At 46.1% G+C, this 27,715-nt stretch overlaps 1 protein-coding gene across 1 annotated transcript in view; it reads right to left on the reverse strand.

Moving 5' to 3' along the window:
* Positions 1-5,633: 5,633 nt before the first annotated feature.
* Positions 5,634-27,715, reverse strand: part of LOC144770862 (uncharacterized) — a 100,048-nt gene continuing 77,966 nt past the window's right edge. Inside the window, exon 5 of the mRNA XM_078655641.1 lies at positions 5,634-10,363. Within this exon, the coding sequence (XP_078511767.1) occupies positions 10,252-10,363 (112 nt within the window). The 3' untranslated portion in view covers positions 5,634-10,251. The remainder of the gene's footprint in view (positions 10,364-27,715) is intronic.

Raw genomic sequence — 27,715 nt, forward strand, 5'->3', positions numbered from 1 at the left:
GTCTCATGGTTTATTGACACATATCTCATTGATTGCCCAAAATTCTTCATCCTGGACTGTCTAAAAATAGTCCTATCAGAAAACACTTTTGACTTCAACGGCTCGCTCTACCAACAGACCAAGGGCGTCAGCATGGGGGCTTCATGCGCGCCTACTGTAGCCAACATTTATATGGCTGAGTTCGAGTCCAAATTCATATACAATGACATTGCCCCTTTTAGCGAGTCCATTTCATCTTGGGCTCGCTATATCGACGATATTTTTTTCATTTGGACTTCAGAAACAGAACCACTATCCACGTTTGTATCATGGCTTAACCTATGTGATAAAAACATGCGTTTCACTGTCACATCCAGCCAGAAACATGTTGAGTTCTTAGACATCAACATTATTAGCAAGAACAACCACCTTAGTGTAGATCTGTATGTCAAACCAACCGCCCGGAACACACTACTAGACTACACCAGCTATCACCCCAAAATGCAGAAATCTAGCATCCCCTTCAGTCAATTCCTTCGGGTACGAAGGAATTGCTCTTCTGTCACAGATTTTGACATAAGAGCAACTGACATGAAGCAGAAATTCATATCTCGTGGATACCCCAAACGCATAGTACGTGACGCGTACAAAAGAGCACGTTTCTTTGATAGACAGCACCTACTAACACCTCAAACCAAAGAACCACAATCAAGAATTGTCTTTGTGACCAGGCATTCCACTATGAATGCGAAGCTCCAACATATCATTTTCTCTAATTGGCATATCCTCAATGCAACCAAACCCAAAGAAAGCCAATTGGCTAAGCCAATGTTTGCATACCGGAAAAATATAAACCTAAAAGACTTGGTAGTAAGATCAAGAATGGAACCCAACAAAAAAGCCCCTGTGCAAAGAACGCTCACTGACCTGACACCAGTGATAGGCAATTACAAGTGCCTTGACTGTACTGCCTGTCAATTTGCAATCGAAACCAAAGAACTGAACTTCAATAATAAGAATATTTGCTCCCAAACTCTCACCAACTGCAAAACCACCAACGTAGTGTATCTCCTACTCTGCCCATGCAACCAGGGTTACGTGGGTGAAACAGCCAGGATGATGTCCACACGTCTATCAGAGCATAGATCGGCGATCCGCACAGGTAAACAATTAGCTCCCCTAGTCAAGCATTATCAGGAGGCCAAACATAACCCCAATGATATTCGTTGGTTCATTCTAGAAAAAATCCACAAAACATCTGGTACACTCAGCACTCAGGTGCGTAAATATCGCGAGGTATATTGGATTTTTACCTTGGAAACATACACCAAGGGTATGAACAACGAAATCCCATGGGACCAAGTATTGAAATACAACCATGGCTAAAACTAGTCTCTGCACTTTATTTATATGGACATCCTCCAGATTTTCAATCTTTCCAGACAAACTGTGCCACTGTTTACCATTTTCTATTATCAATTGTCTCTCTTCCCTGCACCAAATTGGAATTTTTTTTTAGAAAAGTACTATATCACTCATTGAGTAACAACGTGCCCTCCCTTCCAACATGCCCGCCGATTCTCAGTTTCACACTGAGTTATACCACCCCGAATAGCAATAACTATTATGTACAATACAAACATGCCAACGCAGGGCCACTCACAGTGACCCTCTTGATTTAAACACCCCCGGCGCCACGTATCCGGGATCTATTGGTACGTTTACCAAAATACTCATCGAGCCAACGAGTAAATATTTTACCGTTCCAACATGTCGGCGATCTTGCAGTAACGATTTAGGACGTTACCACGCATAGTCCGTCCTCCACCTTTATGCCACACTAAACACACACACACATTGGCTCTTCACAGTGACCCTTCCGGCTCAAATATAGCCGGCGCCATTAAGTCCATTCCATCCTTGGCCTCACCTACACAGACGCCGATAAGACCCCCTAATTGGAAGACGATCAACGGAAAAACATCAGGTAAGCCCTTACGCGCACAGAATTACGATCCATTATTTAGCGTTCACGCTCGCCCCATATGACATAGCCTAACATTAAACCTTTGGCTTTCTGTGTTTTTTTGCCCCCCCCCCCCTGCCAGTCACTCCATGTGTCTACGTAGTGCCATCAACAAGACGCCACCCGTCCGCTAACGCCCTGAAGCCTACAGACCCCACGTGCACATACAGTTGATGCATCGTCAAGGTATTAACGAGTAAATAAATAATTAGCCCTTAGTAGCGAACGATGACATGCTAGAACAACCCCTTTTAAATATTCCACTCTTTCCTTGCCCCCTTCAATACCTAGATTGCCAGTGCGACCAGAACCGTCAACAGACTCCAATCTAGAGAAATATCAAACCGCCATTAAGTCCATTTCATCCTTGGCCTCACCTATACAGACGCCGATAAGACCCCCTAATTGGAAGACGATCAACAGAAAAACATCAGGTAAGCCCTTACGCGCACAGAACTACGATCCATTATCTAACGTCCACGCACGCCCCATATGACACAGCCTAACACCAAACCTTTGGCTTTTTGTTTGTTTTTTTCCCCCCCCTTCCAGTCACTCCATGTGTCCACGTACTGCCATCAACAGGGCGGCACCCGTCCACTAACGCCCTGAAGCCTACAGACCCCACGTGCACTTACAGTTGACGCATCTTCAAGGTATTAACAAGTAAATGAATAATTAGCTCTTAGTAGCGAACGATGACATGCTAGAACAACCTCTTTTAAATATTCGACTCTTTCTATGCCCCCTTCAATACCTAGATTGCCAGTGCGACCAGAACCGTCAACAGACTCCAATCTAGAGAAATATCAAACCGAGTCAACAGGTATCTATTTGGCTCACAATACCATGTTTATTGGCCACCGCATCAGACGACCCTAACTAACCTCCTACCATATATGTACTCTGATACACAGGTTATCTGCAAATCAGCTACTGGGCATCAACAGCACGTAGCCCCTCACCAAATAGGAGTAACCTTACAGGTATTATCCCTACCGTGTTTTCACTTATTAGCTCCTACGACACCATTACAACTCATTTAATCTCTAAGGTTGCTATTTTCACTCCACAGCTTAAATACCAGAAGCTCACTCCTAAATAACAAGACATGTGAAAATAGAAAATCATAAACAGATTAACGATACACTTTAAAGGTATCCATTTAATTTTGTAACCTGTTTGTGTACTCTTTGAACCCTTACCTCTTGGGCCACTCATAATTACGCCCCTTAATCTTGTATTTTGTCATTAATCAGTGTTCAAGTCCTCAAGACTCACCACCCTCCATCCCGCATCACTCCTTCAACTCCTTTCTTAAATACCCTACATCACTCTTTACCTAAACACACACCCCCTCCCCATCTCACTTTTGACCTCTCTCCTGTATCCTCTATCTACTGTTATACCCTCTTAACCATTCACGGGCCCTTACCCTCTCATTCTAACCTGCACGAAATCAGTAACCTCTATCTTCATCTAGCACTGGTACTTCTGAGTGTCATTTTAGCTATCACCTCAGTCCTCATTCCCTTACCCTTAAGCATGTTACATAGCATCTGTTACATGCACAGTAAAGTTGTTTTGCGACCCATTAAATGCATCAATCTAAAATAGGTAGCAAATTGTATATAACTGTAAATATTAGGCCAGGTTCATGTTCTCTCTACGACATTACTGTCTTATGTTTTACCACTGTATAAATGTATCACTTTGTCTTGTTTTTTAACATGTATATATCTAGGACTCTTTACGGACATTGACAAGCACCACTATTGTTTATATCTTTCAATATGTATAGGTCCACTTGGATACCTACATGGCCCCCTGATGAAGGCCTCCAGCCGAAACGCGCGTAGATGACATTCTGTAATGGTTCTCAGGCAGGTTCCACAGGAGCGCCAAGGATCCGATGAATATTCCACAGCCTTCCCCTACGGCCTTCCGACTCTATCAAGCACTAGAGTACCGAGAGGCTCGCCAGGGGAAAACAGGGAGACAAAACAAGGAAAGCGGGGAAAAAATATTCTTCTTGGTATGACGACTTCTGTGTGGTTGTACAAGCACCTGGCCTGGACCTCTGATGGTTGTAGAGGCTAAAACCAAAACAGGAATTACTAACCCTCAGAAACATGCACAAAAGAACAGTAGGCACATCTATAGGTTAAGTGTATTACATACCAAGAGTAAATAAATTTTGCTGGCACAGAACTGTGTATGGGGGACAGGAGTTAGGTTGAGCTAAGGTGAAGGAACAAACAAGAAACACAATAATGATTACTCGAGGAATACTGTGCACTTGTCTAACACTGTTCAGGATTATAGTAGTCTTACTTGGTCATATGTAGAAGACTCTTAAACCAACATCTGTATTGCTGTAGAGCCCACCCGAACCAGACTGTAACATTCACGTAGAATTAACTGGCTGAATGTAAAACAAACATATATTAATACAAGTATGATTTCATAGAGAATAACATAGAGATAGCGCACTGCGCTGTTACCGTGATTCTGGGAGTAGTGTAGATGAATCATTCACGAGTCCACGCAAGTGCAGAACCCACACACAGCAAGTATGGCCAGGAATGCAGGAAGTGAGGTAAGATGATAAGTACCAAGAAGGAAACAAACTGCGGGAAAGGGAAACACCGGATGGCGGAGACTAAGCCCGGCCGCCGGGTGTGGGAAGGGCAAAAATACGGCTAAATACCTAAAGGGTCCCCTGCTGGTTAGCGGGAGAAACAGCCCGGCCAGACGACGGAGTACAAACCCGGCCGTCGGGCGGAGCCCAGGAAAATGGAGGAGAGGTCAGATATTGCCCGGCCAGACGACGGAGCACAAACCCGGCCGTCGGGCGGAGCCACAAACCAAGGGGAACACTGACACTCTGCCCGGCCGGACGGCGGAGTCAAACCCGGCCGTCGGGCGGAGCAGTCAATAAACAAACGGGACTCAAGGACTAGTTCCAGAGCTAGGAACTAAAGCAGGAACAAGAAGATAACCTATATCGCAGAGGAACGGAGAAGAGCTCGTTCCACCACAAAGGGAAATCCGGAAATCAGGCAACAGGAAACCAGGACAGGAAACGCTGTAACGGGAGCTTGACGCAAGGACGTAAAGCGTCGCTCCCAGGGCTCTAACAGCTTATGAAGGGGTTACTTAAAGGGACCGCTCGTTTGCGGACCTCGAGGCATGACACATACCTAGCCATGTTTTAATGTACAAATGTGCTAAAACAAGCCTTCGCACAGACCTCATGTTAAATTCTATTACCATGAAATATGTATAGGACCCGACAATATATGTCTATATATGTAGATAAAAAGTCACATGTATAATGAAGGCATGCACGCAATAATCATGTATATTTAAATAATAATGTGTTTTTACCATAACGAATACTCAATAAAATAATTTTGTACCATGTATTCTGTTTAATCATAGTTTGTGCTGTCACTAGTCCGTCTCTGTCCCTTGTCCAAATATTAGTTCCTAATTGTTTTTTTCAAATATGGGTAGGAGCCCACCCAGAAGGGAGAGGGGATGGGGAACAGGAGGGTCAGGTCACACCCAGGGAGGCGGGCACACCAGAAAACCCAGGCCTACTCGAAATTGTTGTGTCTGACAATGTGCTACCGGGAAGATGTTCTGGGGCAGGGAGTAGAGTATCTCGGGGGGGGTGCGTTGTCGAGGATGCTAGAGCATGAGAGGGAGAGTGAGAGTCTTGCAATGGATAAAAGGAAGCTGGCGCACCAGCTTCAGCTAACAGAGTTAGAGCTGAAAGCCTTGGAATTAAAGTGTGCCAGGTACTTCTAATGGTGGCAGCGTACCCGAGGTTCGGGGTTCAGACCAGTCACAGGGTGTAGAACCCGGACTGGGGATTCAGGTTCAGGAGTTGCCTGACCTGGAGGGTGGGGTACCGGTAACTAAGGACCCTACCGGTGTGATTTCCAGGGGTACCTCTCCGGGTAGGAGGGTGCGGAACTCTGGGAGGAGGTGCGGAGGGAGGAAGGACTCTCCTCTGGCACCGGACCAGCCACTGGGTGCAGATCCCGGGTTGGGTGGCCAGGGTCAGGGGTTGCCTGACCTGGCGGGAGGGATCTCTGTAATCAGAGTCCCCCCGGTTGTGACTCTTAGGGGTACTACTCCAGTTGGGAGGGTGCAGAACTCTGAGAGGGGGTGCAGAGGGAGGAAGGACTCTCCTCTGGCACCGGACCAGCCACTGGGTATAGATCCCGGGTTGGGTGGCCAGGTTCAGGGGTTGCCTGACCTGGCGGGAGGGATCTCTGTTATCAGAGTCCCCCCGGTTGTGACTCTTAGGGGTACTACTCCAGTTGGGAGGGTGCAGAACTCTGAGAGGGGGTGCAGGGAGAGGGAGGACTCACCCCTGTCACCAGTTCAACCTAAGGGTTTAGACTCTAGGTTGAGAAGGAGAGTGGTCCAAAGGTACCACGGGCCTGGGGCTACTGCCCCCCACTCTTAGAGAAAGCATGGGCCAGAGACTTTTGGACTGTCTGGAGGTCAGTCCTGGCTGCATTCCACTAGGGAACACAAGTGGGGTGGTTTGATTGGTGAAGAACTGGCGGATGCCATTGAAGTAACGGGCCTGCGTCCACCTTTTTCCGCCCCAAGCAGGGAAGCCCATCAAGGTGATGATCGGTCTACCCTGGCTTTTGGCTGGGGGGGAGACGTGTAGGACTTGGCCCTTTCCCCAGAAATTTTTCGCTTTTTACTTCCTTAATTTAGGATGTCCTCCATTGTAACAAAAGTGTATAGGCCTTGTGTAGTGGAGATGCCCTGTCTAATGTTAAATTAATGTTAAGGTGCAGGTGCCCTCTTCCCCTAACATGGCTGCCACTGACCCCTGCTACTGCAGCGCGGTCTTTGTGGGCGCATTCTAGTGGCCAGGAGCTGGCTAGAACCCTCCAAACAATGTATCAATACTAGCCTGCCAGCCTGCCCATAGCCAGAATGGTGGAACCTCCTAGAACCTCCTGGAACCTTCTGGAACAGGTGAGGTGACACCAACTGCCACTGCCAACTGTCAACTGGCACTAAATAAGGAAAGGGAGGAAAACTTTCCTTTCAGAATGAGGGAGCACAGGCCTTGGGGAGAACCTACGCAGGAGCTTTAGGCGGTGGGGGCCTAGACGGGGACCTATGACACTGGTAGAGACAGGGCCTAGGTGCTGCTTATCAAGTGTTGAGGTATCCTGAATTTGCCCCCACTGACCTGGCCCGGCGGAAGGGGAACCCCAGGTCTGCTTGAAGGGAACTGGCTGAGGAGACTTGATATCAACCATCAACTTCAACATTCCCCCCCCTTCAAGGAACCCAGAGACTGCAATTTACAAGGGCGCAAGAAATATAAAGCGCCAAGAAGAAACCAAATCACCACAGGACTTTTGAGAAATCAACCAGGTATTGGCGCTGTAACACTCCCTGCGCTCCCTGACGCCACCTGGGATCCCTTTTTCTGGATTGCCACTGTTGTGTGAACTGTCCTGTGGAACCTGCTGATCTGACTTCAACTAATATAAACTGTCTGCTGGCTAAGCGCTCTTATTCCCTGGCGCTAGCACCCTGCACTACCTGTCCTGAGGAAAGTGCTCCACTGAAGTGAATGCTAAGCGCTATCTCTGCGTAGCACTAGCCTCCTGAACTGCTAGCCTAACTGAATTGCCTGAGGCTCAAGCACTGTAACTGCCTGCAGAAGCGCTAGAACCCTGAAGCGCTATATCTGCCTGAATTGCTAGTCTGCACTGTCTGAACTGTACTGATGCAAATAATCTACCTGTGAAGCGCTATTGCTGAAACTACCAAGCGCTAGCACCCTAGACTTCCTGTCCTGCTGGCGCTACCTGAACTGCCTTATTTATGGGAATGGCCCAAGAGAAGCGCTGTGCCTGCGAAGCGCTGGGGCTGTAACTAACCCTGAGTGCCCAGCGCTGTCATTTGAGGATCTGTGGCTGCCAGGAGCGCTATTGTGGAAACTGCCCAAGCGCTACTGCTGTCTGAGCGCTAGCTCCCAGAACTGCTGTGTCCCCTGCGAAGCGCTGTACCAGAGAAGCGCTATCTCCAGGACTGCCATATTCCCTTCCCCTTCAACTGACACCAGAAAGCCATTACCAGCGCTGTACTGCGAAGCGTTGTGAACCTGAGAGCTCGGCTGCTGCCTGGGGACCCTTGAGGTACTGTGAAGCTCTGTACATCCAGCATCTGTCATTAACTTCAAGCGCTGCATCAGCGAGGCGCTGTGTGCCCAGGACCTGAATTTGCTACCTGGCACTGTGTTAGAAGGCTCCCTGAACTGGGGAATAGCCCCATTGGCCCTTCAAGTACTGGAACTGGGCCAGGGCCCCCCCCCAAAAGACACCGTGGGGGCCTCAGCTAATAAAAGTTAACCCCTGCCTGGGGTACAGTTGCATGCCAGTTAGTGTAGCCCTATGCATGTTTATGGCTGAGTAATGCAGCGTTTATTCTCTCATATAATGTTGAGCCTTTTTATGGGGTACTTACCTAATGGAAAGTTTTATACTCCTGCCCCAGTGTTCTAACTTCTACCTACCAACAGGGATACTCTTGAATACTGAAATGTTTTATCCCTGCGTCAAGAACTGCAGAGCAATTGGTTAATTGTGCCTGTCTAATGAAAGGTTTTGTTCCAACCTGAGAATTCCTGCTCATGTGCCATTGTCTTACTGGTTCTTAGGCACAGGGTTTAGATATAATTAATGGAAGGTTGATCCCTGCTTGAGGAGAATGTTATTCTGGGTAAATGAAATGTTTAGCCCTACATAAGGGGCTGTTATTTTTAAGCTGCAGGAGCTAGCAAAGCCTTATTACAGGCCCTGCTGATTCGAGGAGCTTGCTGCGCAACATTGCTAATGGGGCCTGGGTTCTAATGACCTATTTATTCCTGATTAAGGAAATGGTTGCTTCTGCCAATTGAATGGTTTACCCTCATTCGAGGCATTGTTTATTCCTGCGGTTTTGGAAATGTTAATGCTGAGAAATGCAGTGTTTGTGCTCCTAATGAAATGCATAAGGAGTTAAGGCTATAGTAACTTTGGAATTGCCTTAAGGAAATGCACATATTACAATAGGCCTATTTCTTATTGCTTTGAGGGAATGCTCTGCATAGGCGCAATTAATTGTGCAGATCTGAGTCATGAAATGGTTGATCTATTATTAAATGTTTACTTCTGCTCAGAGAAAGGCTACCCTAATTGAAGGAAATGTTTGTCTTACTTGATGAGATATGTTATTCTGGCCTAATGAAATGTTTTACACTGGCTTCATAGGAAGTTCTACATCTGCTCAATGAGAATGTTCTTTCTGGCCTACAGAAATGTATTGTAGCTTATGAAATATGTAGCCCTAATCTAGGAAACGCTTATTCATACTAGGAGTGATTCCTAAAATGGTTATTCCTGATTAAGGAGTGGGTTATACCTGCACAAGGGGATGTTTATTCTTAATGAAATGTTTTTCTCCCACTTAGTGCTGCATTTACTGGAAACCTACAGTTACCTATTCACATGTTTACTGCTGTATAGCGGAACGTTATTTCTTTCCTGATTGGAACACTGAAATGTACTATTGAAATGTTGGTTCTTGTCAAAATGAGCCGCTCACTCTTGGCTAAGTGCCTGGTTATTTTTCCTGAAATGGTTTAAGGAAATATTCACCCTTGCTTGGTGAGAAGTGGGTAGAATGCCTGCAGAACCAATGAGATGTAATGTCATTTGGTTGTCTTCTAAATGTTTTCTTACAGGTGCTGGCAAGAAACAAAGCTAAGGTCAGGCTTGTGGTTATCGACACTTAATGTTATCTAATATTCAATATTTATCTGATATTTAATATTTATTCATCTGACTATTTATTACAAAATGTTGTAACACATGTATTTTAAGGTAAAAGCTAATAAGCTAACAATATTGCAATTCTTGATTACCCTGATCCTGCTCTACATAAAAGTTATTTGCTTTTTATACAAGTTCACTGGAGTGGCGTCACTTATTGCGTGCCCATTTTTCTGTCTCAGTGGTTGCGTGTGCTGTATGGTCGCTTTACACAAAAGCTTTCGGATGCCTACCCGCTCGTGCCATGCTACCCTCGGGGAGCTGGTGACCCCAGTTCCAACAGTCTCATTTTCCACTCTGTAGCTCTCGCTAACCACCCTCTGCGGACGTTATGTTGCTTAAACTCTGTATGCGTCCCAGGAAAACGTCAGTATGGGGTCTTTAGCCATATTGTTCTCTCCTACAAAGGGAACTCCTCCTCATGCTGCATTCGTTCAAGGATATTCCATCCTTCCTCAGATAGGCGCACTCCCCGAAGCCGCGCACAGGTGTCCTGTAAGGAGAAGAGCAGAACCATCAAAGTACATTAATGCATGTAGAGTTGCATAGCAGAAAGGATCATGCCTGGAGTCTTATGTACTGTCCTTAGCAGTCTTCATTACAGCAGATTACAAGTCCTTCAAAAGATTTCCAGTGATTCCAGCTGCTTGCCTTAAGACATACTCTTGTCAGCTCTCTGGAATAGCCCCCTATAACCATGGGCCATAACCATCGAGAGGTTTTCTGGAGCGTTCCACGTTTATAGAGGGGCAGCCTCTAGAGGCACAGCAGTGATAACATCATCTGCATCACAAATATGCAGTCAGAGCACATAAAATAATGAAAGAGGACAAAATGTCCACAGAGCTTACTTCATTGACTTACTACATTTGCAATTTATCAACAAATGTTATAAATAATGAGAACAGATAGGATGTCCCCCAGCCAGGGAGGTTTCCAATTAAACAATAGTTTTGAGCAGGACTTATTGCACTGTTGTAAAAATGGAAAACATTTTATGGAGTAGAATAGGTAAGGGGACAGTGGCTACCAAAATTTATTTTAAATTTCCTCTTCGAGAGAATTAATTATTTATTTTTTAATTTGAAAAGTTTTATAAAGCGAGAACAAGACCCGGCAGGGTATCAGAGGGCTGTACATTGAAGCCGGCTGGTTAAGCTGGTACAGGAGACATAATGGATGAATATGAGGATATAGCAGATGTGCATTGCCGACAAAAATAGACATATAATCCATTACCCAAGATGCACAATGCAAGGAAGAAAAGGGAGGGCAGGGTTGTAAGGCCATTTCAGTTAGTTTGCATGGCTGCAGGTCTATGGTCGCATGGAGCTTTTCTAGAGATGTGTGTTGAACCATTTCACCACAGCGTCCTCAACTATTAGTCCGTTCTGCAGAGAAAATGTCAGAAGGTACCATGCATAATTTTACCACACAGCACTTTACACTGTGGTTTTTACCATGCAAGCCTTTAACATGCGTACTAACATATATCTATGCAACTTACACCTACTACAATGTATGATCTTGCAATGTACGTTTCATCATTCAAATTATCAATAAACTTTACTTTTGAATTAAAAAAAACTTCCAGCCTCAATTTTTATCACTTAACTTACAAATACCACACTATAACCCGTTACTTTCTTTGTTTTAGCCCTTAACTCAATACAATACAACAGCCCCCACAAACCCAAACACACACACAAACAGCCTTGTTAACTCTTACCATAAAATTCCTTACCTAAACTTGTGTGGTAACAGCTTGCATTACAACGTGCTATGAGATATAATGACAATGAGGTAACTCTATCACGCTGAAATTACTGCGTGTTAAAGCTTGCACAGCTCTGCAGAGTGTCAAGGAGGTTATGGTCAATGTTGCAAAATTCTGTGGATGTAGGTCATACCATAGAAGAAACTTTAACACGAGTCACTAACACCAATCCGTTACAGTTACTACCGCTCAAGAACCAACACAACACTACTTCGCAGTAAGTGGTTTAAATATATCTCTCTAACCCCCTTAACCCTCATATGACTACCTACCCCTGGATCACTAAAAATTGCCTACCCCAAATTACTATCTACCTCAAAGCCTGAAAAACCTTAAAAACTGCTCCTCCAATACCCTAAAAATAATGTTCAACCCCTAATATATAGTATTCATCTTAAACAGTACCCACTCACAGATCCTAACTCCTCCTCACTAGCACTAAACCCTACCTTCCCTGAAACTTAAATACTCCTTACCACTGGAAATAAACATCCCTGATCCCTGCATACAACTTACTACCTCTAAAAATAACCCACCCCAGAACTCTAAAAACACCACCCCACAATGCTACTCAACCCTGAAGATTGACAGCTAACTTGAACCTTAAAAAAACCTGCACGACCTAAACAAATACTGCACAATAAAGTGTTTGTGTGAATCTGTGTAAACACATAACGACATGCATATACAAAAATATAGAAACACAAAACATACTTACCACTGTGGTAATTTCCCTAAGTGTTGTAAGTTTATTAAAAACATATCTGCATAGTAAGCTCATGCGTTGTAGTACATGCCATGTGTCGTAATGGCATGCATTGGAGTGAATGCATTCTAAAGGATCTATACCATAAGTTCAAAGAGAAAGGATTCACCATAGTTAGAGATGTGGAGGGGCTGGTATCCACTTCCCAGAGAGTAGTTGTTTGCATGCTGCATGACGGCCATATTGGACGTCGCCTATTAGCTTACTGTCGGTCGGGCATTTTTCAGTGGATTAGTCACACAGTGTGAGGGTTTGGACTAGGAATTGAACACTGATAATGGGTATTTAGCTGCATGTCTTTGCAGATCCTTGTTTTCTTTTGTAAGCAGTGGCTTAGCAGGTCCATTGGTCAATGAGCTGGGTACAATACCCTGCTCAAAGTGGGCATTTAAGATAATTAACCAGGAAGAATTGAGGTTATTTTAAAACATTTTTAGGTCTCGCGCCTGCGATTGCAGGGGCAAAGCCCCTGCTGTCGCAAAGCGAGACTATTGTGATTGTGTCAGCTTTCAAGGACTAGCGAGACTTGGAGACAAGAGACTGGCACACGCACGCAGCCTGCCGGAATCGGATCAGGTCGCGCGCGTGAACACGCGCTCCGATTCCGGCAGGCTGTTCACAACACATGCACAACACACATACAGACACCCCCCACCCCCCGCCGCGCATACACACACACACACACACACATACAGAACCCCCCCCGCCGCCGCGCATACACACACGCACACACATAGAGAACCTCCCCCCCCGCCCCCGCCGCCTTGCGGACACACATACACACACACATACACACAGAACCCCCGGTGCTTACACACACATCCCCTACCTCGTCTCAGCGTGTCTTCGCGCTCCCTCGCCCCCGCTCCTCTGGTGTGCGCGCACCACTGGTTTCGATTCCCGCGTCGGCTCCTCTGTGGTGCGCGCGCACCACAGGTTTCTATTCCGTGCTTGTTTTACTTGTCCGTTCCAGTCATCCATTGTGTGTACTAGAGGGTCTCGTGGCGTGCCTTTCACCTCCGCCGCTGCGCCTGACTCTCTCTTCACCTTTCTCCTCCCAGGGAGCGGGATTATCCACCCAGTTCTCCTGATTACAGAAATATACATAAATACATCTTTTTCTCTGGGCTTGCCTCCTCCCGGGTGAGGGTGTGGAAGAAGGCATTTCACCGGTCCTCGCGTCGCGGTGATGACTGTCACGGAAGATCTCAGCTAGCCTTGCCTTCCGCTGCAGTTGCTACTGTTTTTCTGGGGTCTCGGAGTGTCTCCTGTGAGTATCGCTTCTCCTGGGCTTGACCCGGGAAGTGGGATGCTCGGGGGCCAGGGGACTCGTCCCGGGTCCTCGTGTGCCAGTGAGATCTTTGGCACTGACTCGGGTAGTCTGTGCCCGCTTGGCACTTTCACTTCCAGAGCCCCCGCCTACCATAGGGTGTGCCTTACTCGCCAGTCTCTGCTACTGGGGTTGCCTTTTTCCTTGTCTAGGGCGGAGCTTGGCTCCGACTCACTCACCCGCCTTGGCTGTCTCTCATAGCTGAGCGCAACTCCCTTCACACTCTGTCACTAAGAGCCTCGGCAGGGAGATGGCACGTGCACTGCCGCCGAGTTTGCACGTAACACGGTAGATGCCATTATTTAATAATGAATTAAACCCCCCCACTAGAGGATTCAAAACTCTTATTAGCTGCAGGAAACTTTGCCAGCTGAAAAAGTGTCCGCCTGGAAGTCGCCTGCCGAAAGTTCGTGCACAACCTGTGCAGCACAGGGAAATAAAGAGATCACTTGTGTATTTATCCTGCCACCAGAGGAGAGACTCTTGAGGATCACCGACAACGGGGGGAGACTGCTGAGAACCAACGCCACCACCGTGAGACTCCGTTGAGGAGCTGGGTCAGTGAGAGCAGAGTGAGCCCCTGAGAACCACTGCCAGGCCGGCGAGACCCCTGGGAACTTGTGCTACTCCGTTGCACCACCTGGAGACCAGTGTCAGCTGGGGAGACCCCAGAAGTAGTCCCTCCAAGCTCTCTTTGAAGATGGTGCCCATAGAGGACCGGTGTCAGTAGAGGGACCCCCAGGTGCATGGGAACAACTTCCGATACGTAGCCTCCACTTAGAAGGGCCCGTGCAAGGCGTGGGAGTACTTGGATCTTGTGCCAGGACGTAATGCCCTTCTGGACTGCCAATAGAGGGACCACTGGGTGGATAGCGCCAATAGATGCGCCCCCTGAAGTGCAGTGCAATCTGAAGTTAAGCCTCAAGGAGCTGTACTGGCAGCGGGAGTCAACTTGTGCAAACACAGAAGCCACTGGAGCGCCGGTGTCAGGGGCGCACCTTGAGATCCGGTGCCAGTAGGGAGCTGTAGCAGAAAAAGAACTCCCTTGCCGCCATTGGGGGGGCTCTTCTCTCCCTGTTGCACGGGGCAGCAGCAGTCGCTCCCCTGAGGACTTGTGCCAAGAGAGGGGTCTGCCTGATGGTGCCCGAGCGGAGGAGCCTCACAGGGACCCGAGACTGACGAGTGCCCTCTCAGGAGCCGAGATTGTGTGGGAAGAGAGGCTCGCGGCCCTCTTCTGGAAGAATCTCCAATCCACCCTGACCTACTGGAGCGTCTTCTTTAGCTTCGGCCTCTGCATCGCCTTACTAGGCCCCACCCTGCTGGACCTGTGGTGCCAGACCCAGAGCTCCCTGCAGGACATCACCTGGGTCTTCTTCGCGCAGCAGTCCTGCCTCCTGCTCCGAATGGCCACCGCAGGACTCTTCAAGAAGACGTAAGGCGCCTCCCAGCTCACCCACAGCGCTTTTACGGACCACTTTCACCTACTCCAGTCACTTCTGTTTTTACGCACCTTTTCTTTTCCCTCCTCCGACTTGTAAGCTCCATTCCCCCCACTCAAGGCACTTAAGTAATAATGCTCTATGAACTTCTTCCATTTTTTCGCACCTCTTCCTCCTCCACGGGCTACTTATAACTTTACTTACGCCTTCCACTTTCTTCAGTCGCTTCCGTCTTTGTGCGCCTTTCCCAGCTTTGCGCAAGACTTTCACCTTCTCCAGTGACTTCCCTATTAAGCAGCTCTTCTCCATGAAGCAATTCTATCTTTCCGCCCCCTGCGTCTCCACGCACCAGTTCCACCTTCAAGTCACTTGCATCTTCACGCACCTCTTCCACCAAGATGCGTTACACGACGTGTTTTGCAGCAGTCACATTAACCTTTATGCCAAAACTGTGACTAGACGTATGACAGATGTCTCCAGCAAGTGCATAGCCACCAGGCAGGGTTAATTTACTATTATTATTATTATTATTATTATTATTATTATTATTATCATCCCCTGAGTTTGCAGCCCAAGCAAAGATCTCTGCAGCAGGTGCTTAACCTCACGCCACATTTTAAAATGAAGCCTTTTTGTGGCCAATTAAGTAAGCCAGAACAGATTTACAGTCACGTTTGTCCATGTTGCCAGTTTCTTTGGGACAGAGTTTTTAAAAGGCAAATATATAAGTTCACTCTAAGGGTCCACTTTTCATGACTTTGCCCGTCGTGACGCCACCTTATACCTTCATTCCCAGTTGATTGATTCTCGTTCCCGAAGTAAAACATTTTAACTTCCTGTTCTGATTACAGCTTCAGCATTCTGCAAATTGTTTACACCAACACAATTCCTCGCGTTGGTGCTAACTGCTTATTTATTTATTTTTTCCACTGGAAGCCAGTGTAGACCATGCATTAGTTGACATATCGTTGCAAACTTAGGAACTTTCAGCAGCACTCTTGCTGCCGCCCTCTGCAACAACCTCAGTTTCCTTATCCAATGCTCATGGGTACCTAGATATAGGGCATTGCAGTAATCAATCTTAGAAAAGATGAGTATCATCATCACTGTCTTTTGTAGATCAAAAGGAATAAATGGGAGTATTTTTTTTTTTTTTAGAACTTTCAGTATAAAAAAACGTGGTGAAGTAACAACATTGATTTGTTCTCAAAAAACATAACTTGGTGTCAAAGATGACTCCTAGATTTCTTGCTTTCTGGGCTGGCCTCGGTAGTGCACCTAGGTCCAAAAGCCACCATGATGCATCCCAAAGGGTGGTCTCATCTCCAAAGAGCATTACCTCCGTTTTTTCTGAGTTCAGCTTAAGACAGTTTCTCTGCATCCAGCTGACAATACTTGTATTTGCAATGAAGAGATCGGTATGCAATGTCTGTTTTTCTTCCACAAAAATCCTTTCTTTTTCTGCCTGTAGTTAGGTTCTCTTTTGTATCCTATTTTAAGCATCTAATTTCTGTTGCACCTTAGCAGCTTGATTAATGAAGGGATTCATGATTGTATAGAGTACCTGCCAATGGAAGAGTACAGTTTGCTGGAAATTCTAGTTCTCCTACTCTCACATGCTTGGAAAGAGTGTATGTTGTTCCATGTAGTTTGCTGGGGCCAATAATAGGTATCGAAATAGAACCAAGATAGGCACAGCATCCATAGTGCATGTCTGTGGGTTTTGTAAAACATTAATGGCAAGAAGGCTAGATTTTTATGGCCAGTTCACTTTCAAGCTAATGAGACCAGTGTGCAAAGGCATTTTTTATGGCCATAAGTTTTCAGACATACATGGTATAATGTTCATTCGTATTACGTAGTACGTGTTTTGAAGTAATAAACAACTGGATGGCTTGACCTGGTGACAATGAAAGTATGGCTCTGATAGCTATAAGGAAAAATATGTTTCTACAGTAAACAGTAATGTGACAGCTTGCTGTCTGGAAATTGGTGCTAATGTCGAAGCAGGCATTGATAATGGCCATGCTACAAGATACGTGGGGCATAACGAAGTGTATAAAGACAAAGGTGTCTTTAATGGAGGGATAACTGAAGGCTGTCTTGAATCATGTAGCCCAAACAGTGCATGCAATGGGGCACCGTGACACCAGAGTTGCTGCAGTAGAGAATAAACAGAGATCCCAGAGGAGCCATCGTTTTGAGGAACGTGCCATTACCACATTCTTTCTTTGAAACTAAAGTGGAGTGCTTGGAAATCAATATGCAGGAATCTAGGCTTTACATCTTGGGTACTTCGAGTTCTACTACAGAGGGGACTTTGGTACCGTATGGGTAGACTCAGGTGACCCGCAACATCAAGATCATCTGACAAAGCCAAGAAAGCAAGAGGGGGCCACAAGGAGCTCCAGAACTCACGCTTTCTGACTTGAACAACACAACATCGATGATGAGATAAGAATTTGAGAGTATCACAATTGAACAGGCTTCCCTGGAGGTGTGAAGTGTCTCCCTGGATCACAGAAAGATTCAGGTTGAGGGGAAACCTTTATGTTGCTTACTGCAAGATCTGTTAGAGATTTTCTGTTACCAAGAAACAGTCACATGGTGGCATAAATGCAGGTATAAGGACTGAATTTAATGATGTGAGTTATGTTATTGGTAATGCGTAGAATCGATCCAGCCTGAGACCCTTTATGTTCAGGCACAAGACTTAAATTGTATATTTATGCTGTGCCCCCTAATATTTGAACCATATATAACCAAACAGATGGTCCATACTATGCTCTCTAAATCAGATATTGACATTTATACATCCTACATTGATTAGGGAAAGGCGGTGAAGGGGTTGGAGAATGTGCAGGTGGGGACCATGATGAATCTATGGTGTTAATAACTAAAACAAGCATTTAAAATGCAATTGGTCTCGCAGTATTAAAGTTTGAGCTATTGGCATTGTAAATGACACTGCCTTTTATTCAGTTGTTTTTAAAACCTGCGATTGGTACATAAACACGCACTTTGAACGTATAGTCCTTGCTTACGATGAGCAAGGCTGGCAGTAAAGAGCCTGCCAGCCTTGCTTCTCATAAGCCTGGACTATAAGTACAAAGTGCTTGTTTACGCACCGATGCAAATGAATACAAGGCATTGTCATTTACAATGCCAATAGCTCAAACTTTAATAATGCGAGACCTATTGCATTGTAAATGCTTGTTACCAATGAGACAGGCATGGGTCATCCATGCTCAATAAAGGTTTGGTGTATACTACCACCTCGGAGAGTTGGCTATTGTGAAAGGCTTAAAATTCACTGATTAGATAGGTAAAAAGTCAGAGGTTATCTTGAGGTCAAAGTCTGTCCTTGCTTAGATTCTGCACTAAAATGCATTTGACAGGTTTCCTTTCTACAGCTTAGGATGTTAGTCTTACTGAAGGACCCAACTCTACTACTAATGTCTTTGTAACCTTTTACAATTGTGGGACCATATTTGACCAGGCCTGAGGTCTTCCTGCAGTGAGACCTGGGTTTTGTGGCAGATGACCTCTCTTAGTACAGGATTGTGTGGCCTTAGGGAGATTTGTTATGAAGAACCTTCTCTCCTTTTCTCATTGCTATATGTTAATCAGTAGCAGCATGTATCCCTTGTGTTTGCAATATTTGTTTCTAGAGTTTACTCATGTGGTCTATCATTAACTTACGTTTACTTTGCAGTTAATACGGTTTGTTCGTTACAAAACAAGTACCTGCGAAAGATCATCCTTTACTTGTCCATTTTAGATCATATCCCTTTGAGACTGGGCGCGAGCATGGTCACTAGTTGAAGGCGTAATTTATAGTTCACTCAAAGTACTTGCTAAGAAGAGTATAATCGATTTCAGACTCTAAAGAACAATCAACTGTTGTGTCTCAGGAGTTAATCCTGAAATTAAAAGTTATTTGGATTACAAGCCTGACATCAGGAGCGGGAAGAAGGAAAATGTGACTTACCCTGTAAGCATCTCTGAGCTGTGCATTCACCTGCCATCTAGTGTTGGGCCCAAATGTGTGCAAGTTATTTTTCTTCGAAGAAGTCTTTTCAGTCAAGAGGTACCATGACTACTCCTCTTGGAGGCAATGGGCATGGCCATCAACTTTATTGTTAGATTCTTTTTGAGAGGGTAAAGATGGAATGTGAAGCGAAGTGATATATAGAGAAATGAAAAAGATATAGTAAGATACATTGCAACAGGGACAGGCATCTAGGGAGGAGGGTGGACAAATGAATCTACAGCACAACATGCCACAAACAGATGTTTCCATCATAACACCCTCCATTTGAGTAACATTTTCCATTCAAGGCATGTGTGGCTGTAGATACACATGCTGTGCAGAGACTGAAAATCAGTCCTCTCAAAAAGCAGTGGCTAGCCTGTGGGTTTTGTAGCAGATTGAACTATTGTACAGAGAACTACCTGACCAACATATGTCTTGTGAAAGTGTATTGTGTTGACCAAGTAGCTGCTTTACATATATAACCTATGGGGATGTTCCCCAGAAAGACCATGGAGGTGCCTTTCTTCCAAGTAAAGTGTGCTTTAGGAAGATTGGGCAGTCGCCTCTTGGCTTTAGCAAAGCATGCCAGGATGGATTTAACTATCCACCTGGCAATGCCTGACTTGGACAGAGCATTCTCTTTGTGGGGTTTGGAAAAAGCAACAGAAAATTGTTGTGTATTCCCAAATGGTTTGGCCCTGTCAACGTAGTATATAAGTGCTTGTTTTATATCCAAAGTATGGAGAACATGTTCAGCAACTGAATCAGGTTGTGGGGTAAAAAAACAGGAAGGTCAATGGACTGATTACAGTGGAAGTGACAGACACTCTTAGGGAGGAATTTGGGGTTGGTGCGGAGATTAACCCTATCCCTATATAGTTGGAAAAAAGGTTCTTTCAGGGTTAATGCCTGAAGCTCACAGACACGCCTGAGTGAGGTGATAGCAAGAAGAAACGCCATCTTTCAAGAGAGGAACCGATGGGGCTAGGAGTATAGGGGCTCAAACGGAGGGCCCATGAGATGTGTGAGAACAATGTTGAGATCCCATTAGGATGTCAGTGTGACCTGCGGGGAATGACCCTCTTGAGACCCTCCATTAAAGATTTAATGACCGGTATCCTGATGAGACAGATGTTTTGCCTATTCTGAAGGCAGGCAGCCACAGTAGCCAGGTGTAGTCGTATAGGGGAAAAGGCTAATCTACGAACCTGAAAATGTAGTAAGTAGCAGACAATGTCCTGCACTGTAACTTTAAAAGGATTGATATATTGTGAATGCCAGTAGTACACAAGTGTTTTCCACTTGCCACAAAGCAGCCCCAGTTTTTGGGTCAGTACGCTTCCTTGAGAATGCGCATGGTTTCAGGTGGAAGATTTAGGTGCCCGAATTCTTTGACCTCAGGAGCCAAAATTGCAAGGTTGAAGTATCTGTGTGCTTGATTTCTCCATGTTTCTGTGTGAGAAGGGGCAGCTTGTTGGGGAGCCTCTTGTGCGGCACCCTAGAGAGTTGTGAACCAGGGTTGACCGGCCCATGTGGGTGCCACCAGGATAACAGTGAGGGATATCTTCTGAAGCCTCCAAATTACAAACTGAAGGAGAGGGAGAGTCAGAATAGTGTAGGCAAATATTTCTGAGCAGTTTATCCATAGTGCATTGCCAGTGGACTAAGGGTGTGGAAACCAGGAGGCAAAGTTTGGAGATTTTATATTTTCTGCTATTGTAAACAGTTCTCTCTCTGGGAAACTCCATCTGTGAAAGTTGTGAGACAGGGTTTGTGGGTGGAGTTCCTACTTGTGGACTTGTTGCCACATCCTGCTGAGAAGGTAGGCAGATCTTTGCCCATCCCCGGAATGTATTCTGCTAGTAAATGAAGTTTGTGGCAGACAGCCTACCGCCAAATGCTCTGGGATAGCTGCAAGAGTTGTGCAGAGTATGCCCTCTGTTTCTCCAGTATTAGGGGTGTCTTTCATAGATTCACATGCTTGAATATTCCCCGTCGTCGAAGTGGGAGTCCCACGGTACATAAAATAGTAGTAATATATATATATATATATATATATATATATATAGATATATATATATATATATCTATATATATATATATATATATACACATATAGAAAATATCATAATTATACATATACATATAAAATGTAATACATATAAAATATAGAAATAAAGTCATAAGTACCATAGAACTAAAAAGGCCCATAGAAGCCTTAAAGGGAGAATTCACTTTAGTAACATATCAGAGTCATTATTATAGTCCACATTCCAGCCAATCAGGCAGCAGCACCCACTAGAACCTTCTCCTCAGAAGCTCAAGCCCTCAGATTTTCTACAGCACGACCTCCTCTTCGTCGACGGCGCTGTCGACGGCACGGAAAGCTTCATCGACGAAAACCAAAGGAAAGACACTGACTCCGTCGACGACTTCAAATCTTCGTCGACGCATGGTCCTACTTTGACACTGCCATCTACAATTGTTTCAACTGCGAGCTCGTCGATGGGATCGTCGACAACACACCACTCACTCGCAACTGCAACTACTTTCACGGTGGTGACGGCTTCCGTTATCAAACACCTGGTTCCGCTGGACTTAAGTCCTATTACTAGTGGTGCAAGTCTTCCAGCTAAACTATTTGAGTCTGCAGAAGAGAACTCTAATGATGGTTCTTATGTTGATGACGATTTTCGTCCTGCGTCCAGTCCTCCAGGACTCAATATAAAATGCCAAGACTATGATGACGATGACCATGATGACGGGAGTACTCTCTTTTCTGTCCATTACGAACAGTTTGATGCACCTCATGAAGTACCGATGACTCAAATACCGTTGTCTTTGGTGTCTAACCTCCAACACATGCTGAATTATTACAATCACAGATTCCCACCATCTGTTCCCAGTTCACCTCCTCATCCACCTTTGGTACCGGGGCCAGTACCTGCTGCAACGCAAAGGTCGCCAGTTCGTCCAAAGCCTGATACGGATAATGACAATGATGTGCACCAGGATACAGATCAGGATGATGATGACGTCCTTACGGATTGGGATAACTATAGAGCCCAGACGCTGTCTACTCCTCCGACACCACCCTTGGTTTCCCTGCCGGTGGACATTGAGAGTTTCCACAATCTGATGGTGCGTGCTGCCAAGCATTTCCATTTAACCCTGGATGTGCAGCAACAAGATTGCTTCCTCTATGATTTCAAAGACCAGCCTCAGAAGCAAGTCCATACCATCCCAATTATTGACTTTATCTGGCAAGAGGGGCTTAAACTTATGGAACGGCCTAATTCCATCCCGGCTGTCCTTACACGTCTTGACAAGAAATACAAGGCTCCCGCAGACTCGCCAGCATGCCTTGTTTCGCACCCTAAAGCGGATTCTGTCATCACGCAGGCAGCACAGAAGAGGTCGCGTAATCCGTCAACTCTGTTGACTTCTCCTCCAGATCAGGAAGGGCGCCGATTAGACTCTATCGGGAAAAAATTCACCACTATGGCTGCCACAACGGTCAGAGCGGCCAACTCCCTGGCCATCCTCGGACGATATGACCGTCAAATGTGGTCCGAAATTGCGGCTTTGGTTGCCCAGCTTCCAGATTCCACCCGAGCCGAGGCCCAGGCGATTGTACAAGAAGGGGAGAAGATCTCCTCAGAGATTATCGATTGCTCTGTTGACATTTCCTCGACGGGCTTCAGACAACTTGCTGGTGCTGCTGTTTTAAGACGCCAAGGCTGGCTCAAATCCACGGCTTTTCGGCCTGAAGTACAGGCGAGGGTGCTTGACTTGCCATATGATGGGGATTCCCTCTTTGGCAAGCATGTCGACGACGCCCTGGAATCCATAAACAAGCATTTACAATGCAATGGTTTCGCCTTTGGAAAAGTTAGAGCTATTGGCATTGTAAATGACAAAATTTGTATTTATGTGTTGGTTTTGAAAACAGATAAATAAATGGCATTGTCATTTACAATTTACGTATAACACTGCGCACCAACATTTTATTGTAAATATCCCCCCAAAGTATGATTGGGTTTCAGGCTTTGATTTTACTATCAAGGGCGTAGACTGAATCACTTCTTTTTTTGCATGTTAGAAAAGTGCATGTAGCCTGCTCTTGATGCATTGTGTCCAAACCTTAACCATTTAAAGATGAAAAGAGCTTGCTCACATTGGGTGCCCATCTGTTGCCATTAGTTCTCACGCAGAGATTAGTTGTGCCAGTTTAGCTATGATGCCACCCCAGCTGTTCCCAGTACCAAGTGCTTAGAAACACGTGACATGGTCTTACTGTTCTTTAGTAGCATTGCATTAAAAGAGATTTGATTATAATAAACCTTTTTGATGCACTCCTAAATGTTTGTGCAGAGGGATAACGTTATTTTTTGAGAAAGTAATACTAAAAGCCGTTAAAGACATATTGTACACAAGGATCTATCACTAAGGACAAGTTGTTGTTTTCCCTTAACCTGCAACTTTACTCCCTCTCTTTTTCCGGACTGTTGTGATTCGAAGAGCTTTGAAACCGGTGCTATATTTAAGTACTACTAGGTTAGCCTGTCTAATGTAACACATCCGTGGAGTATAGCAAACCAGTTTTCTAACAGGGAACAGCTTCTAGTAGATAAGGTTAATCTGTCAGCAATGGCAGGGAAGTGCTTTCAACAATGTGCTCAGAGCCTCGGGAGTATCAGAATTCCGATAGCATTTTCACTTTTAGAATGTTTACCGCACTGTGGCTGTCCCCATGGTAACCTTCACTTATTGGACAGCGGGCGTGAGCATACTTGAAGCATTACTAGCGGGCCTTGCCTGGCAGCCAAAAGCCACAGGGGCGATTCTCATCCGAGCATGCGCCGCTACGCTTCTCCTTAATGTAAACAATCTTCTTTTTTTGTCTGTTTAAACAGTTTGTTGGCGGCAACTCCATATCAGGGCATTGACTGAAAAATAACGGGCTCGTGTATCAGCGGGATTTATTAATTCTGGGACCATGACCCGTCAATGCCAAGAAAAATCACAGGTGAAGAGGGGCGGAGCCTTAGAGCGTGCGGGGTCTCGTGCAGAGCGCAATATACGTAGCACTCTGCCCTTCACCAAGCCCACCACCCCATCCCCCCAAAAAACACAAAGGGTCCCTAGTGCTTTAGCTGATGCCCTAAGGTGTTTTCGCACCTCTTAATAGAAACTGGCTGCTTACAGATGCAAAAGAGGAGCTGGAAAATCACTCTTTGACGAGGTTTCTACCTCGCCTAGCATGCCACCTTGTGATTTCGGCTCCTCACACGGTGGTTGTGTGAAGGGAGCCGAAATAGTGAGTGTGACACACGCCGGTGAGTTGGAAGGTCTGGAATGTGTTGATACAAAAGGGTCTAGATGTCTGTGCGTGGGGACGGGTACAGGGTAGAAAAGAAAGAACAGGAAGAGTATACTATGAATGCATTTGAGGCTGGCAAGTTTTAGTTTGTCAAAAAACAAGTGCCCAAAATGCTCCTGAAGGAGCTAAAGCCTTTATTTTCCCCTCAGACTCTTCCTTGTACAACCAACCATCCCATCTGTTTCCCTCACTCTTGTAGGCTCTTTTGCATCTCTGCTTTCTCCCTTTGTCACTGCCTTCTTATCTTTTTATTCCTCCTGTTTTCTCCATTTTCTGCCTGTCGCTCTGGCCCAGCATCGTTAGATGATAAAAAAAATAAACCCCAGTTCCCAAAAGTGAGTGATGGCACCCATCACCTGCAACCACCGGCACAAATGCACTGTCTAGGCAAGCTTACAAGGAAATGTTTTGCAAGCATCCAAGCTTTTATTGCCAGTTACTACAGAGAGGTGTGAGACACTGCATATTACAAAAAAATACACTTTGTCTCATCAGGAAAGCTTCGGTACACAAAATATCCTTCAAATTTCATTAAAAAAACAACCCTGAGACATGTCACATGAGGGAGCATGACCCCTTGATGTTTACTGGTGTTGGTAGGACATAGACGAAGCAAACCTAACTAATCACCAAAAACTGGTCCTTCGTATCAAAAGATTTTTTTAGAGCAGCAAAAGACGTGAACATAAAGCCCTGGAAAAGGACAACCCGGTCTCACAAAGAAACTGCTTCAGTCTTTACAGAACAGAGTGCGAGTGAGGGAAATTCCTGTGGGAAGCAATTTTCACATAACTGTTCTCCTTCTAACTGTGTCTCTTGAAGAACAAAGACTTAAACATATGGAAACTGCACATTGAGCACAGGATCTGTGTGTCCTTGTGTGTACTGTACTGGCACGATGACGGCACAGCATTCACAAGCCTACTTCTAATGGCCCTACCCACAATGCATCAGTAGCATGCTAGCACACTACCGGCAAAACAAAGGACATAAAAAACAAGCATCGCAGCACTATTCGATGTGTCTGCCGCAAACTTCCCATGCCCCGGTTCCTCTGTTCGAGAGATGCCACGCCCGGGGTGGCAGGTTATCCCCTCTTAGATAGACAGCCCTCGCCTGCCCTCACCGCTCTTCTCTCAGCTGCCATGGAGCGTCCCTCCAGAGAGGGATGCCACCATCGCTGCCAGAGAACCCACCCTCACCCACCCTCCGCGCATCTATCCAGAAGAGACTCCTACAAACCCACAAAGATGCTTTGAAGCCCGCACCCCACCCCTCCTCTCACCCCTCGCATCCGCCTTCCCAATGGCCTAGTCAGGCAACGCTCCAGCTCGACCAGCAGTCCAGAGACGGACAGGCCAGAGCTGCCATTACACACAATTAATTGGGGCGGACGCGAAGCTCAGAGTGCTGTGAAAGGCCCCCGGGGGCCCGGCCCCTGACAGCTTATCATCGCGCAGCCACTGAGCTCAGCTGGCACTGTCAGGGATGCATTAGCATCCAGGCCCTGCCCGGGCCTTATCTGCTCACTCACGAAAGGCACCGAGCCATTTGCCCATGCACTGCTCCGACATGCAGCCGAGCGCCGGCGCTTCAGGGTGGGCAGGAGAGATAAACACATGCGAGGTAACTGCAGCGCCCAGAGAAACGTCCATATGCAAATTCAGGGCTACTCGACATGTTTAGGTCGCTGGCTTGTGTCAGTACGGACGAATTATATTTATCGAACCAACACGCAGCAGCCTCCTTTCCTATCCATGTGCGAGCAAGGGCCGTGGGAGGAGAGGGGAGCATTTCTATTTCCCGAGCATCGAATGGTTACGCACACGGGCAGGCTGATAGTATGCTCTGCACTGCGACCCTCGTGCCACTCGAGAAACAGTGACTCACAAACACAATCGAACACAATCAGACAATGCCAGGAGAAGGGGATAGAGGATAGAGGGATGGTCGTCAGCCACGAACAAATGATCAAAACATACCGTCTCCCCCCAAAAAAAAAAAACACACGCCCACAGCCGCATGACGTGAGAAAAGGGGCAGGATGAGAAAAACATCGCCGGACCGCCCACGAATCGCCTCGGACCATGACGGACAGATCTCACTTCCAATGGCTAGCCTCCATTTATGGAGCTAGCCAATGGAAGTGAGAGGCGTGACAAAGGCACCATACTCTACTCAAAAGTTTTCGCTCTGCGCAAAAGTCTGCTGCACAGCTTTCGGCGAGGCGAAACCTAAAAAGGACACGGATACTGCCCGTGCCCAAGGAACCCTCCAATACCGGAAGCGGCCTTTTCGGGGAGCACGTGGCAGAGGCGCCTCTTCAAATTTCCGTGGCTCCTCCCAGTATCGTTCCTATGGCGACAACAAGCAGAGATATACTTATCAGTCCCAAAATCGACAATCCGATTCAAGACCTTATCGGAGAAAGAATAACTACAGAGGTGGTACAACCTCTAAAAAGCAGTGACTTCCCCAGGACAAAGTGTTCTCCGGCTCTGAAAATTGGAGGTCGAATCTCCCAAAACGTCTACAATTGGACACACGTAACTTCGGATCGTTGGGTCCTGGATGTCATCTTAAAGGGCCATGTTCTCGAATTTACCAAATTTCCACCCACCCGCCCACCCTCTGGTGATACAGAAAGGGGCTGTTGAAGTGGTTCCTCGAGTACAACAGGGCAAGGGTTGTCGGGAGAGTGGCGCCCCAACCTGGACCTCCGGGCCCTCAACAAGTTCATCAAGTACCAAACATTTCGGATGCTGACCTTACTGGAAATTTTACAGTTTCTCAATCCCGGGGAGTTCCTCTCCACTATCGATCTCCAAGATGCATATTTTCATGTGCCAATACATCACAAACACAGAAAATATCTTCGCTTCACTGTCGGATCGAGGCACTTCCAATTCAAAGTGTTGCCTTTCGGCCTTCGTTCAGCCCCGAGAGTTTTCACGAAGATCATGGCTCCGGTCGCAGCCTACCTTCGCTTGCAGGGCATTCAATTTTACCCTTACTTAGACGATTGCCTGATAAAGACTCAGACTTGTCAAGCAACAAGACAACACACTTGGACTTGCCTGTCAGTTTTTCACACCTTGGGCCTTTCCGTCAATC

The sequence above is a fragment of the Lissotriton helveticus genome, chromosome 7 (genome assembly GCF_964261635.1).
Source record: "Lissotriton helveticus chromosome 7, aLisHel1.1, whole genome shotgun sequence".
NCBI lineage: Eukaryota > Metazoa > Chordata > Amphibia > Caudata > Salamandridae > Lissotriton > Lissotriton helveticus.